Source organism: Trichoderma ghanense (assembly GCF_004382785.1).
Source record: "Trichoderma ghanense strain CCMA-1212 chromosome Unknown scaffold_15, whole genome shotgun sequence".
Taxonomy (NCBI): domain Eukaryota; kingdom Fungi; phylum Ascomycota; class Sordariomycetes; order Hypocreales; family Hypocreaceae; genus Trichoderma; species Trichoderma ghanense.
The window spans coordinates 399,680-411,502 of record NW_027395678.1 but is presented as its reverse complement, the minus strand read 5'-3'; the positions used below and the strand labels follow the sequence as shown (position 1 = coordinate 411,502).

The 11,823-nt window shown below is 54.8% G+C and overlaps 6 protein-coding genes across 6 annotated transcripts; 3 read left to right on the top strand and 3 right to left on the bottom strand.

Moving 5' to 3' along the window:
* Window positions 1-578: 578 nt before the first annotated feature.
* CCMA1212_009219 (Integral membrane protein sed5) lies at window positions 579-1,698 on the top strand (the record flags this gene model as incomplete). Its single annotated transcript, XM_073706311.1, has 3 exons — window positions 579-816; window positions 894-1,596; window positions 1,674-1,698. 3 exons carry the CDS (start codon window positions 579-581, stop codon window positions 1,696-1,698), a joined length of 966 nt encoding a protein of 321 aa, XP_073555229.1.
* A 1,028-nt stretch (window positions 1,699-2,726) lies between these two features.
* On the top strand, window positions 2,727-4,106 carry CCMA1212_009218 (D-galacturonate reductase; the record flags this gene model as incomplete). Its single annotated transcript, XM_073706310.1, has 6 exons — window positions 2,727-2,784; window positions 2,947-3,212; window positions 3,299-3,326; window positions 3,390-3,523; window positions 3,592-3,838; window positions 3,910-4,106. The coding sequence occupies 6 exons, from the start codon at window positions 2,727-2,729 to the stop codon at window positions 4,104-4,106; spliced, it is 930 nt and encodes a 309-aa protein (XP_073555228.1).
* A 153-nt stretch (window positions 4,107-4,259) lies between these two features.
* On the bottom strand, window positions 4,260-5,660 carry CCMA1212_009217 (Sorbitol dehydrogenase; the record flags this gene model as incomplete). Its single annotated transcript, XM_073706309.1, has 4 exons — window positions 4,260-4,559; window positions 4,626-5,034; window positions 5,117-5,487; window positions 5,604-5,660. The coding sequence occupies 4 exons, from the start codon at window positions 5,658-5,660 to the stop codon at window positions 4,260-4,262; spliced, it is 1,137 nt and encodes a 378-aa protein (XP_073555233.1).
* Window positions 5,661-6,520: 860 nt separating this feature from the next.
* CCMA1212_009216 (2-dehydro-3-deoxy-D-gluconate 5-dehydrogenase) lies at window positions 6,521-7,459 on the top strand (the record flags this gene model as incomplete). Its single annotated transcript, XM_073706308.1, has 3 exons — window positions 6,521-6,640; window positions 6,710-6,937; window positions 7,013-7,459. 3 exons carry the CDS (start codon window positions 6,521-6,523, stop codon window positions 7,457-7,459), a joined length of 795 nt encoding a protein of 264 aa, XP_073555232.1.
* A 378-nt stretch (window positions 7,460-7,837) lies between these two features.
* CCMA1212_009215 (Glucosamine 6-phosphate N-acetyltransferase) lies at window positions 7,838-8,521 on the bottom strand (the record flags this gene model as incomplete). The annotated part of the gene is made up of 2 exons (XM_073706307.1): window positions 7,838-8,081; window positions 8,199-8,521. The coding sequence occupies 2 exons, from the start codon at window positions 8,519-8,521 to the stop codon at window positions 7,838-7,840; spliced, it is 567 nt and encodes a 188-aa protein (XP_073555235.1).
* Window positions 8,522-9,927: 1,406 nt separating this feature from the next.
* CCMA1212_009214 (uncharacterized protein) lies at window positions 9,928-11,444 on the bottom strand (the record flags this gene model as incomplete). The annotated part of the gene is made up of 3 exons (XM_073706306.1): window positions 9,928-10,397; window positions 10,454-10,891; window positions 10,976-11,444. The coding sequence occupies 3 exons, from the start codon at window positions 11,442-11,444 to the stop codon at window positions 9,928-9,930; spliced, it is 1,377 nt and encodes a 458-aa protein (XP_073555234.1).
* Between the last annotated feature and the right edge of the window lie 379 nt (window positions 11,445-11,823).

Below are 11,823 nucleotides of genomic sequence, written 5' to 3'. Positions count from 1 at the left end.
GAAGGCCGCACGTGTGGCGCCTCAGAACGACGAAGCAACGTGGATTCATCAGATCCATCGCTCATCTCCCTGACGCTGCTAGCCGGCGACGAAACCACTCGAACCTCAACCCCATCATTTGTTCAATTTGACGGCTTCGCTCATTATACCTTTTTCGAGTCTACGTCTTACTCCGTCCAGAGCCTCTTTTTAATTAATCAATCCATCCTTGCCGCCATTAGCTGCCTGAAATCGCCCGTTTCCGAAGCGACCGATTTGCTTGCTGTTGCTGGTCCCTGGCCCAGAGCTGTTCAACCTCGATTTCCGATATAGTTATACGAATACTGCGTCTTCGACTCTCCTTGGCAGTCGACTAATCAACGCGAGGAAGCAAACCTTACCGAGATTGCTCCCTCACCCTTACCCCGGCTCGCGACCTGATCTCGATCTCAGGGCTGAACCTCGCCCCAAATCAAGTCTCACCCCGTCAATCTGCTCGTCGATAAGTCGCCAAACGCGCTGGTCGCAGTCCGGACATCACAGCACCCGACGGGCGAAATCAAAATCAAACAGACGAACCATCGACTCTGCCATACAGAATGGCTGTCGCCTCGATCCAGGACCGAACTGCGGAGTTCAAGTCGGTCCTTGCTCAGGCCCAGCGTCGCCAGAATGCGAACAAGGTGGGCTCGCAGCGGAGGTCGCTGCTCAACGACGCGCAAAAGTCTGCCGCAAACGGAGATGCTCGGGCGAGGAGATCAGACTTTGCCCGAAAGGCCGCCGAGATTGGAAGAGGCATCGCGGCCACCATGGGCAAGCTCGAGAAGTTGGCGCAACGTGAGTCTCTCTGCGACAACGATATGCTGACAGGTAGCGACCGTGATGAAGAATATCAGACTAACCCTCTGACGTAGTCGCAAAGCGTCGCACGCTCTTCGACGACCGGCCGGTGGAAATCAACGAGCTCACATTCGTCATCAAGCAGGATCTGTCGTCGCTCAACCAGCAGATTGGCGCCCTCCAAGCAATGTCGAAGCAGCAGCACCCCAAGGCTGACCAGGAGGGCGAGCACAACAAGAACGTGGTATATCTGCTACAGGGCAAGTTGACTGACGTCTCAGTCAATTTCAAAGACGTGTTGGAAGCCCGGACAAAGAACATCCAGGCCTCGCGGTCGCGAACCGAGAACTTCATATCCACCGTGTCCCAGCATGCGCAGCCATCGCTGCACCAGTCCGCCTCGCCACTGTACGGAACCCCCAACCGAGCATCTCCGGCGCCTGGCAACGACACTCTCTCTCTGAATCCAGGCCCCATCGGGGACCAGCAGCTGTTGATGATGGAGGAGGCGAACCCCACCAACACGTATATTCAGCAGCGAGGCGAGGCCATTGAGGCCATTGAGCGGACAATCAACGAGCTGGGCGGCATCTTTAGCCAGCTGGCGACCATGGTTTCCGAGCAGAGCGAGATGATTGAGCGGATTGACGCCAACACGGAAGACATTGTGGACAATGTGGAGGGGGCACAGCGCGAGCTGATGAAGTACTGGTCGAGGGTTTCCAGCAACCGATGGCTGATTGCAAAGATGTTTGGAGTTTTGATGATTTTCTTCCTGTAAGTGCTTCTTCCGGGGCATTGCGCTTCTTCTTCTTCTTCTACGGCTCAAGTGACTAACTGGTGTGTGCGATTAGACTATGGGTTTTGGTCTCGGGGTAAAGATGCCATTGGGTTATAGAGGCGACGCAGATGCAGCTCTGTACGGATACCACGGGATGGTTACTTATCGATTTTACTCTTTGCGAACGTCTTTTCCTCTTTCTTCGGCATGTACCACGTCCTGATGGGTAAGGATCTTCCATGTTTCCCACGCCATTCTGATTTCTGTTGCTTTGTACCCTTCTTCTTTTTCTCTCTCTGTTTATCCCATTTCCTATCGTCTTCTGTCGTTTTCTCTCCAGGCATCGCAGGCTCTATTGTAGAATTAGAGGCAAAAGCGGCGGCATCAAGGAGGTGCTCGAGAATCAACCGGCGTTTTTTTGGGATTGGGAGATCCCTTGCTTTTGTCGTGTTTTTCCCTACATGCCCTTCAACGTCTCGAGACTGTAAGATACATATGTAATAGTAAACCGCATCCCGGCCTACCATGTGATATTACCACATATCTGTCGCTGCGTGGTACTGTTTGTCTCGAATATGAATTACATACATGTGCATACATGCCGCAGCTTAAAGAGCATGCATGATGCCGATGGCCATTGGTTGGCTGATACACCCGTCAAGCAAGGTCCGAGAATATCCACCCCAGGTTATCCCTCCTCGGCTCAAAAGACGCCGAAATGTCGTGATGGAGCTCCTTGAGCAAGACGGACTGATTTCTCCTTGGCTGGAATCTGGGCGACTGCTGCGCCCCCACTCAGCAGCCAAGAAGCTCGCCCTCTTATTGAGTCATTTCGTGATGCCTTGGCCCTGCGGTCCAGCAGCTGCTTGGCGGATTGACCGCCGAAGGGGAACTTTTTCTTCGGGGTAGCGAGATCGGAAACTGGGGTAGCATCTTGCTCCATGTTTGTTTGCTGCCGTTGGCCCAGGCAGTCAATCAATTAAGAGGGCCGCAGGATCCAATGTTTGCTTGACCTGTGCAGGCCAGATAAGAGGTTAGCAGGTTGCTCAAATGACTCCGTCTCTTCAATAGCTTTCGAATCTTTCTCTAAAACAAAGAATTGAGAATCAAATAAGAGACAGCCAATATGGTCGCTACTTCGTTCAAGCTCAACAACGGCCTGGAGATTCCAGCTGTCGGTCTCGGTAGGGCTCAATCCGTCTCCTGTGAGGGGCCAGAGTTGCCAATGGCGGGGGAGGGGCAATCTCGATGGGCGCGCAGTTGGACTTTGCGAGAAAAAGAAGCAAGCAAAGCAAAGGAGATCACAAGGGTCATCGAGAGATATGGCTGACTCTGAATCTTCGCAGGAACATGGCAGTCCAAAGCCGGCGAGGTCCAGGCGGCGGTTTCTTACGCGCTCCAGAACGGCTACAAGCTCATCGACGGAGCTTACTGCTACGGCAACGAGGACGAGGTCGGCGAGGGCCTCAAGGAGGCTTTCGCTGCGGGGGTGAAGCGCGAGGACGTCTTTGTCGTGACCAAGATCTGGGCTACGTACAACACGCGGGTTGAGCTGGGGCTGGACAAGAGCTTGAAGAGCCTGGGGCTGGACTATGTCGACTTGCTGCTGGTGGTGAGTGCGGGCTGGAACCGACGTGTCCATCGCATATATATACTCCTATCTAGGCAGTATGCTGACCGGATCTGTGACGACTACAGCACTGGCCAGTTCTGCTGAACCCTGAAGGTAAGAATAGTCGACAGTCCATCCATGAGAGGATATCTCGATCGCCTAACTCTTCACTCACAGGCAACCACGACAAGTTCCCTACGCTGCCCGGCGGCAAGCGAGACGTCATCTGGGACTACAACCACGTCGACGGCTGGAAGCAGATGGAGGCCGTCCTCAAGACAGGCAAGACCAAGTCCATTGGCGTCAGCAACGTACGTCTTCGAGAATCGCATATCGTTATTGTCTCCCCGCTTTCTGACACAACACCGGCGTGATGCAGTACAGCAAGAAGTATCTCGAGCAGCTTCTCCCTCATGCCACCGTTGTCCCCGCAGTCAACCAGATTGAGAACCACCCCAGCCTCCCCCAGCAAGAAATTGTCGATTTCTGCAAGGAAGAGGGCATCCACATCATGGCCTACAGCCCCCTGGGCAGCACGGGCAGCCCGCTAATGAGCGCCGACCCGGTGGTCAAGATTGCCGAGAAGAAGGGGATCTCTCCCACCACCGTCCTGCTGAGCTATCACGGTACGCTTCCTTTCCTCTGCTTGAGCATTCATCTGGATCAGACTATGCATACTTACGCTCTGGATGAATAGTGAACCGTGGCAGCACCGTGCTGGCAAAGTCGGTCACGCCCGCTCGCATCAAGGCCAACCTGGAGACTGTCGACTTGGACGACGAGGACATGAAGCTGCTGAACAACTACTCCAACGACCTGGCGAGCAAGGGCGAGCTGAAGCGCTACGTCTACCCTCCGTTCGGCATCGATTTCGGCTTCCCCGATAAATCATAGAATTACATGGGTTAGAGATGTGTTCAGTTAGCATGCATATAGGTCGCCTGTGCAGTTGTTTTCTCATACACAAGGCACGCCCATGAATGTTGAATAGCGTGTCATCAGAATCGTAACTTCATTCATTTTGGATCGTGCTCCTGTGAGGTGCTGCTATGACATGTCTACCACAACCTTGATAACCAGGTTGCCCTCTCCATCCTTGACCTTGCCCGCCATTTCAAATGCATGCTTGATCTCATCAAGGCCCTTGAATCGATGTGTGACGAGCTTTTGCAGGTCGGGCAACCCTGCCGGCCTGTTGGAAAGCATCTCAATGGCTGCAGGATACGTGTTGGCATATCGGAAGACGCCGACGAGGTCGACTTCTCGAAGGGCGGCTGCAGACATGGGCACTGTAAGAATCGGTGTACCCATGCCAATGATCATGACTTTTCCACCGGGTTTCGTTGCCTAATTCTTCCTGTCAGCGTCACCCGATGTATATGGCTCTATAGATCAGCAAGAAGGTTCACTCACGTAGATTGCGCTCTGCAAGCAAGTCTCCACGCCAGTACATTCATATACGGCTCCAAACTCGCCAACTTCCTCGCCATTCACCTTGACGCCCTTGGCTTGCTCCGCGACCTCCTGAGCATACGCCAGCTTCTCGTCGATCGTCTGCGGCCTCGCCAGTGGCACGACGAAGCCCGCATCTGCGAAGCCGTTGGCGACGGCGAAATCGACGCGGTCCTTTTGAATGTCCGCGACGACGACGGCAGAGGCGCCGTTGGCTTTGCTCACGGCTGCGGACAGCAGACCAACGGCTCCGGCACCGAAGATGAGGACGGTGGATTCAGAGGCGAGGTTGGCGCGGCGATGGGCGTGCATGGCGACCGAGAGAGGCTCGATGAGGGCTCCCAGATCGAGGGGGATGGATTCGGGGAGTCTGCGTGCGATGATGATGATTCCGTTTGTCAGCTCATCCCCTCCATCACCCGCAATCGACGTTCGCGTAGGTAGAAACGTACCTATGAACCCATCGCGCAGGATGATTGATCCTCTCCTGCAGCGTCCCCTGCATGTGAGGAAAGGCCTTGGCCGAGCTCCGGAACTTCATGCCCCTGCAGATGTTGTATCTCCCGCTGTTGCAAAACTCGCAGCTCTCGCACGGCAAGCCGACCTCGAGCGCGACCCGGTCGCCCGGCTTGAGGTCCGTGACGCCAGATCCCACGGCAACAACGGTGCCGCTGGATTCGTGGCCCAGCGTCAGCGGCTCGCGCACGAGGATGTCGCCATTGCGGAAGTGGCCGAAGTAGTGCAGGTCAGAGCCGCAGAGGCCAGTGGACTGAACAGCGACTTGGACTTCGTCTGCGGAGGGAGCTGGGAGGCTGCGTTCTTCCTGTGTGATGCTGAGGGGTCAGCGGGTTGAGCTGTTTAATTGGATGCATGTTTTGGTTCTCCTCTACTGGTCTGCCGTCATTGTCCGGACGGCAATTGTCCAATTGGTTTACATACCAGACGGAGATCCTTCTCGCCGTGCAAGACGGACGCTTTGACTGTTGTAGCACACATGGTGGGAGTCGGAAGTTGTTGATTCAGAGAGCTAGCTGGGTGAGTTCGGGCTCCAAGGCAGAGGAACCGAAGCTGTATCGATGCGAAGTACAGATACGGGTTTGAAGCTTCGAACATACAAGCCGACAGAATGTGAAACTCAAGAGGCTCTCATCCGAGGTATATAGATTGAGAGAAATAAATTGTAAAACCGCACATGACCCCCGTTCACATGGGAGTCCTGGCTACACCATCCCCACGGATATCCTGACTGTAAATCAGGAGACACTTCGAGCAACCAAAGCCAACAGAGACGCCCAATCCCAAATGACATAACAGGAACCACACCACGCTCCGATATCGAACGGAGCAAGCAGAGAATTCTCCGTTCCAGGAAACACGACCCGGCCCTTTTCCCCAAGCCACCGGCAAGCTAGCAACTCCACAGCCCTCTAATCGAGTAACTCGATGCCGAAGTCCCAGAGAACCATGGGGGGAAGCAAGCCAGCTCTAGCCGAAGCAAACTGGAGACAGAGCAACAACAACGTGGAGAATGGCTTGTTTGCTTTGCTCCAAGTGGCTCCAATGTCTCCAACGTCGGCAGGGGTTGCCGGAATAGGTGTGTCCTGTAATGGTTGATTGTTTGCGAAAACGCGGGGCAAGCTTCGAACTGAATCCTGCCCCTCCATCCATGCATGTTGGGGGAACATTCAGCTCTGTCGGTCTGGCGGGATAGATAGCCTATAATTTGTCCGGTCGAGGAAATGCTCCCCGGGTTTATCGCGAGCGGGCGTCGAGGTTTGATTTTCTTCTTCTTCACAGCGCTGTTTCCTTGTTCTCCAACGTCCTGACTTATTTTTCCGGCTGGTTTCGACGTCAAGATGGCCTCCATCTTCTCCCTCGAGGGTTCTACAGCTCTCATCACCGGTGCCACGAGGGGCATTGGCCAAGCCGTTGCCATTGGGCTTGCCGAAGCCGGCGCAGACATTATCCTGATCCAGGTACGGCGCATTCTGGGTAAAACGGGTTGTGAGAGCGAGGAACGCGAAAGGCATGCCTTCGACTGACAGATCTGGGGTCAACAGAGAGACACGACGTCGACGGCGACAAAGGAGGCCGTCGAAAAGGCTGGCCGCCAGGCATGGATCTTTACGGCTGATCTCGCCGTCCAGGAGCAAGTCGCCAACATAGCCAAGGGCGTCACGGCCGCAGGCCACAAGGTCGACATTCTGGTCAACTGTGCCGGAATCCAGCGGAGGCATCCTTGCGAGGAGTTTCCCGACAATGACTGGAACGATGTACGTGCTGCTATCTACCCATACCTCTACAACCGCATACTCTGAGTTATCGGGACACTTACGCACAGCTTCCAGGTCCTCCAAGTCAACCTCAACGCCGTCTTCACCCTCTGCCGCGACTTTGGCCGCGAGATGCTCTCGCTACCCCCCTCTCCCGCCACCGGCCGCCGCGGCAGCATCATCAACTTCGCCTCTCTGCTGACCTTCCAGGGCGGTTTCACGGTTCCGGCCTACGCAGCCTCCAAGGGAGCCGTTGGCCAGGTCACAAAGTCGTTTGCCAACGAGTGGACGGCCAAGGGCATCACGGTCAACGCCATTGCGCCGGGCTACATCGACACGGACATGAACACGGCGCTGCTCAACAACCCGGAGAGGCTGGCGAGCATCAGCTCCAGGATCCCGGCGGGCAGATGGGGGTCGCCCGAGGACTTCAAGGGAACTGCCGTGTACCTCGCGAGCAAGGCGAGTGCGTATGTGAGCGGGCATATATTGGTTGTCGACGGAGGATGGATGGGACGGTAGTGTGACCGGCCGGCGCGTGTCTTTCTTTCAGCTACGTCTGTGATGGATGCTGATATCTGGCATTCTTAATGAGCGGACCTCGTGCAATTGGCAATTTGTGGTTAAACGAAGAAAGCAAATTCTATTACGTCTCCAGCTACTTGTTCCCGTCCGTCTCTTGTCATGCTGGTTTGCCGTCTATTATTCATCTAGATCCCTTTTAGATTTTACTGCCTGCGCCGAAGAAATAGACAAGAAAATCATCAGCTGCTATGCACCAGGTTAAGCCACGGAGACTTGGAAAGGTGATGTGTCGTTATAAGGAAACTACAAACGTCTCCGATGTGGCCTCTTCGAATTGTGTGTTCAAGTGTGGAATGGAGAGGAGAAGGGGGGGCTTTAGTGTGATTTACTTTTGCCTCCTTCGTAGTAGTGAGCCATTTGCAGGCCTGCTCGTCGGAAGCCGCACTTGACGTAGAAGCCCTCGTTGGCGTCGCTGCAGTCGAGGATGCTCTTGTAGCAGCCAATCTTCTCGGCGACGAAGTCGAGGGCCTGGATGAGTCGGAGGCCGAGCTTCTTGCCCTGCTGGTCCTTGGCGACGGCAATGTCCTCGATGTGGCCGACCTTGCCCAGGCTGTGGATGCTGCAGAGGAGGAGAGAAGTCAGCTGGAAACTGGGCCAATTCCGGGCTTGAAGAAAAAACAGCACCACAAGAAGGCAAGGAGAAAGATGGCTAGGATAGGTAGCGGCAGCAACTTACAACTTGTGCTCGACTATCAGGGCGCCAGTAGCCACGACAGAGTTCTTCTCCCGCGCCGTATCTTCAATGACAATGATGTAATAGTCCTCGCGAGCCACCATGTTGTCGTACTGCTTCTGGAACTTTTCCTCGCTAATGTCGCCGACCGTCGTCAGCACCCGGAGGCACTCGAGGAAGCCGGAGTCGTAGTCGGAGCGGCGCAGGGCTCGCAATTGGTAGCCCTGGGGCAGGGAGGCGGAGACGTCTGGGGAGATGAGGTCTTCGGAGAAGAGGCCGTCCTGAGCGGCCGTAACGGTGATGGGAGGGATCGTGGAGGGCGACATTTTGCCTTGATTGTGTGTGTGTGCGTTTGGTTGTCGAGAAGGGCGAAAGCGAGCGGTCGAGGAATCGATGGGATTTGAAGGAGGGGAGGAGCGATGATTCCGATTGCTCGTTTGGAAAGAGAGGATAGCGATTGTAGGTAGACTCGCGTGTTGGCGTCGAGATTGGCTGGATGACGATTCCAATTGAATATAATCAACCCAATCCGTCGATCGAGGGAAGCGAATTAATCAAATCGAGGGGTCGTCTGGATAAGCGACGTCGGGGTGGGAGAGACGCGAGGAACGAATGGAGAATGGAATGACGCCACAAAGGGGAGAACAAGGAGACAGACGAGGAGACGTAGAAGGTCGAGACGAAGTGGGATGACGAAGGACGGCGGGATGGGGTTTCAAAGAAAGGAAGGTTGAAAGTTGTTAAATAAACCGCAAAGGCCCCCAGCAGGGTCAAGGCCAAAATACTAGATCACTAGGTACGAGGTAGTCGCTCCAGTCTGAGAGGCTGACACTGACACCGCATCCGGGGAGGGGGGAGTGCGCACAAAGTCAAAATGACGCTGCAAATAGCAGTCAGCCGGAGGTGATTGTGCTCTGGCCTGTGGCTGATGCATCCCTTCGATTGAGGATCAGGATCTTATGCACCCTTTTTTTGGGAGGTGGGGACCATCCATTTGCGTGGGCCGGGCATGACCACATGCACATGGTCCTGGTGCCTCTTCTGCTACGAGTTCCAGGGGCTGCCGAGTGCCTGTCGCTGCCCCTGAGCTGAGGCTTGGGTGGGCACTCGACTGCGGTTGAGTGCTGCCAGCGCTGTGGGTTTGGTGCTGTCGGGTTTGATTTAGAAGATCGTGATGCCATGCAACAATCTTGCACTTGTACGTGTTCGTCTGCGATGTGTAACTAGAGTACCTTACAAGTCTAATAAGGGACATACATATCGAACGTTTGTCGCGCTGAATTTGCCCGCAGATATAGTCCTCCATCATCAACGCTCCTCAACTTCCTCCTTGTCCATGACCTTCGTGCTACGGAGCATTCTTCTCTTCTTCTACTGCGCCTCCGCCTCAGCATCAAGGTCCCGCAGCCACTAGAAGCGGGCGACTGGCGCGTGCTCCAGGGTATTGGCTAGGGCTGGGCCAAGCTGTTTAGCAGCTAGGAGACCAGGAGACGGTGTGGCGCCTCGTGTTTATTCTTGGAAACGCGCAACTGGATCTTGCATTCTTCGGTATCCTGGATTCGATGGGGCGATGCGAATATTGGCTTGGGGCAACTGCCGGGAGATGCCAAGGAGGGCCATCATATGAACTTGAAAACCCCCTTCGAAGAGGTTTGATACAGTTGTTTCCTGGCATTCGTGTTGCCTCAAATTCATGGCGTCTATCTATTTTACGCAAGGTATCGCTCTCTTATCAGTCAAACGGGCTGAAGGCTTCGTTGTAGTAATCTTCCTCCTCGTCGTTCCACTCCTCCTCCTCCCTCTGCGCCATCTCCTCCTCCCCAAACAGCACATTTAGCTCTGGGAACTGAACCGTCAGGCTTCGATATGCCTTCCGTCTCTGCTCCGGCATGCCGTTTTTGCCGCCCTTCTTCATCGCAGCCGCAGCCGCGGCAGCTGCCATCAGCGGCAATGCAAAGGGTGCCGCCAGTCCTCCCGTTGCTGCCGCGACGAGCAAAGGACTCAGCCCAGGAGCGCCTCGTGTCGCAGCCCCCGCCTGCTTCTCCCTGAGCGTGCAAAGCGATCGGTAAAGTTCGACGCACTTCGCGGCCGCAGCTGGACCAAGGACCAAGAGGCTGAGGATGACGGCAAAGTCGACGTCGTCCCAAAGCATCCTCGTGTACTTCCAGTCCTGAGATAATAGCTGGAAGCCTGTTTGCCGAGCTGGTCAGCCATCGCTATCACCGAACTGTTTGCTGGTTGGAGTGTTCATGACTTACATTGGCGACACTTATTCAGGGCGTCATAATCTCCGTCTCCGAGCCCAACCACGTCGAGGCCTCTAATCTGTCCAAACTCTGGCCTCTCCGTCTGCCTGTCGAATTTTCCACGTCCTGGCGGCGACAGGCTCCAGTTCGTCCCCGTCGACAGCTTACGCCGCAGCGTTAGATGCCCATCGTCCCATACCGTCTTTTCCACTAGGACAAGAGACAACCGACATTCGGCGTCCCAAGAGTTCAGCACTGAGGGAACAGCTGACCCATGCTTGCTTTCCCTCGAGTTGAAACTGCCGGGAACGTCTCGCATCTGGAAGAGAGGCGCGAAGGCAGGAGCAATGTCGGGGTCTCGGGGAATCTTGACCAAGATGCCATAGTACTGAGTGAATTTCGGAGCCGGCTTCTTAGACGAGGCATATGACGAACTCTGGCTTGTCGATGCTGGGTGAGATAAAAAGCGATTAACGGCCAGGTTCTTCCACACGCTGTATGAATGGATGGAAGATGATGGAATGGTTCACAAACTTTGAGAGTTGAGCCACTGGATGAGTTGACGAGCCCATTCCGCCAGGATCGGGCGAGCGAGCTCCCAGAGCCTCACCGCCTCGCTTATGATGAGAGAAACCGAGTGACCGAGATGCGTCAACACATAATCGGACATTTTCGTCGGTGAGGCATGTTGTCGATTTCTCATGTAAGAAGGCTCGTTTCTCCTGCTGTTGCTGTTGCTGTTGCCGCTGTTGTTGTCGTCTGCACCGATGATTCTCTTTACCCATGCTGGCACTCCATCCCAAGCATCCAGCGCCCCATGCTTCAGATCAAACACCAGCGCCGTCACCCAGGCCACCACGGGGACCAGACAAAGGTTTCTCAGTATGATGAAGCGCTCTGGCCACAGGATGAGGATGAGGGCCACGATGGACACAGTGGTGACGGCCTGACGCTTTGCAGCGGCCCTGTTCGCAGCGACAGGCGTCGGATTAGGTACCGGCATCACTGGCTCTAGTGGGAGAGGTCAGCAAGGCAACAAGATGCATGTATGAGTCAATACCTCGCCATGCCTCCTGGATGTACGGGGAAAATCTCAAAAAAGATGAGAGAATCCCCAGAGGAAAATATACCTTGAATAATGCAAGGACGATGCAACTCTTCAGACACACCGATGGATATAAAGAGACGATGCCGCGTCGAGTCGACTCTGTTTCGCGGGGTACTGGCCACCGACAGAATGATTTCGCCCTCTCAGTTGATGCCAGTCTCTCAAAGATCGAAACTCAACGCACAAGTCTGGCACCGATTGAGCTATGGCTTGCAGAAGAAATCGATCAAATCAGTCTAAATCACTGAATCGGTTACTGGAGACTGTTGCTTGC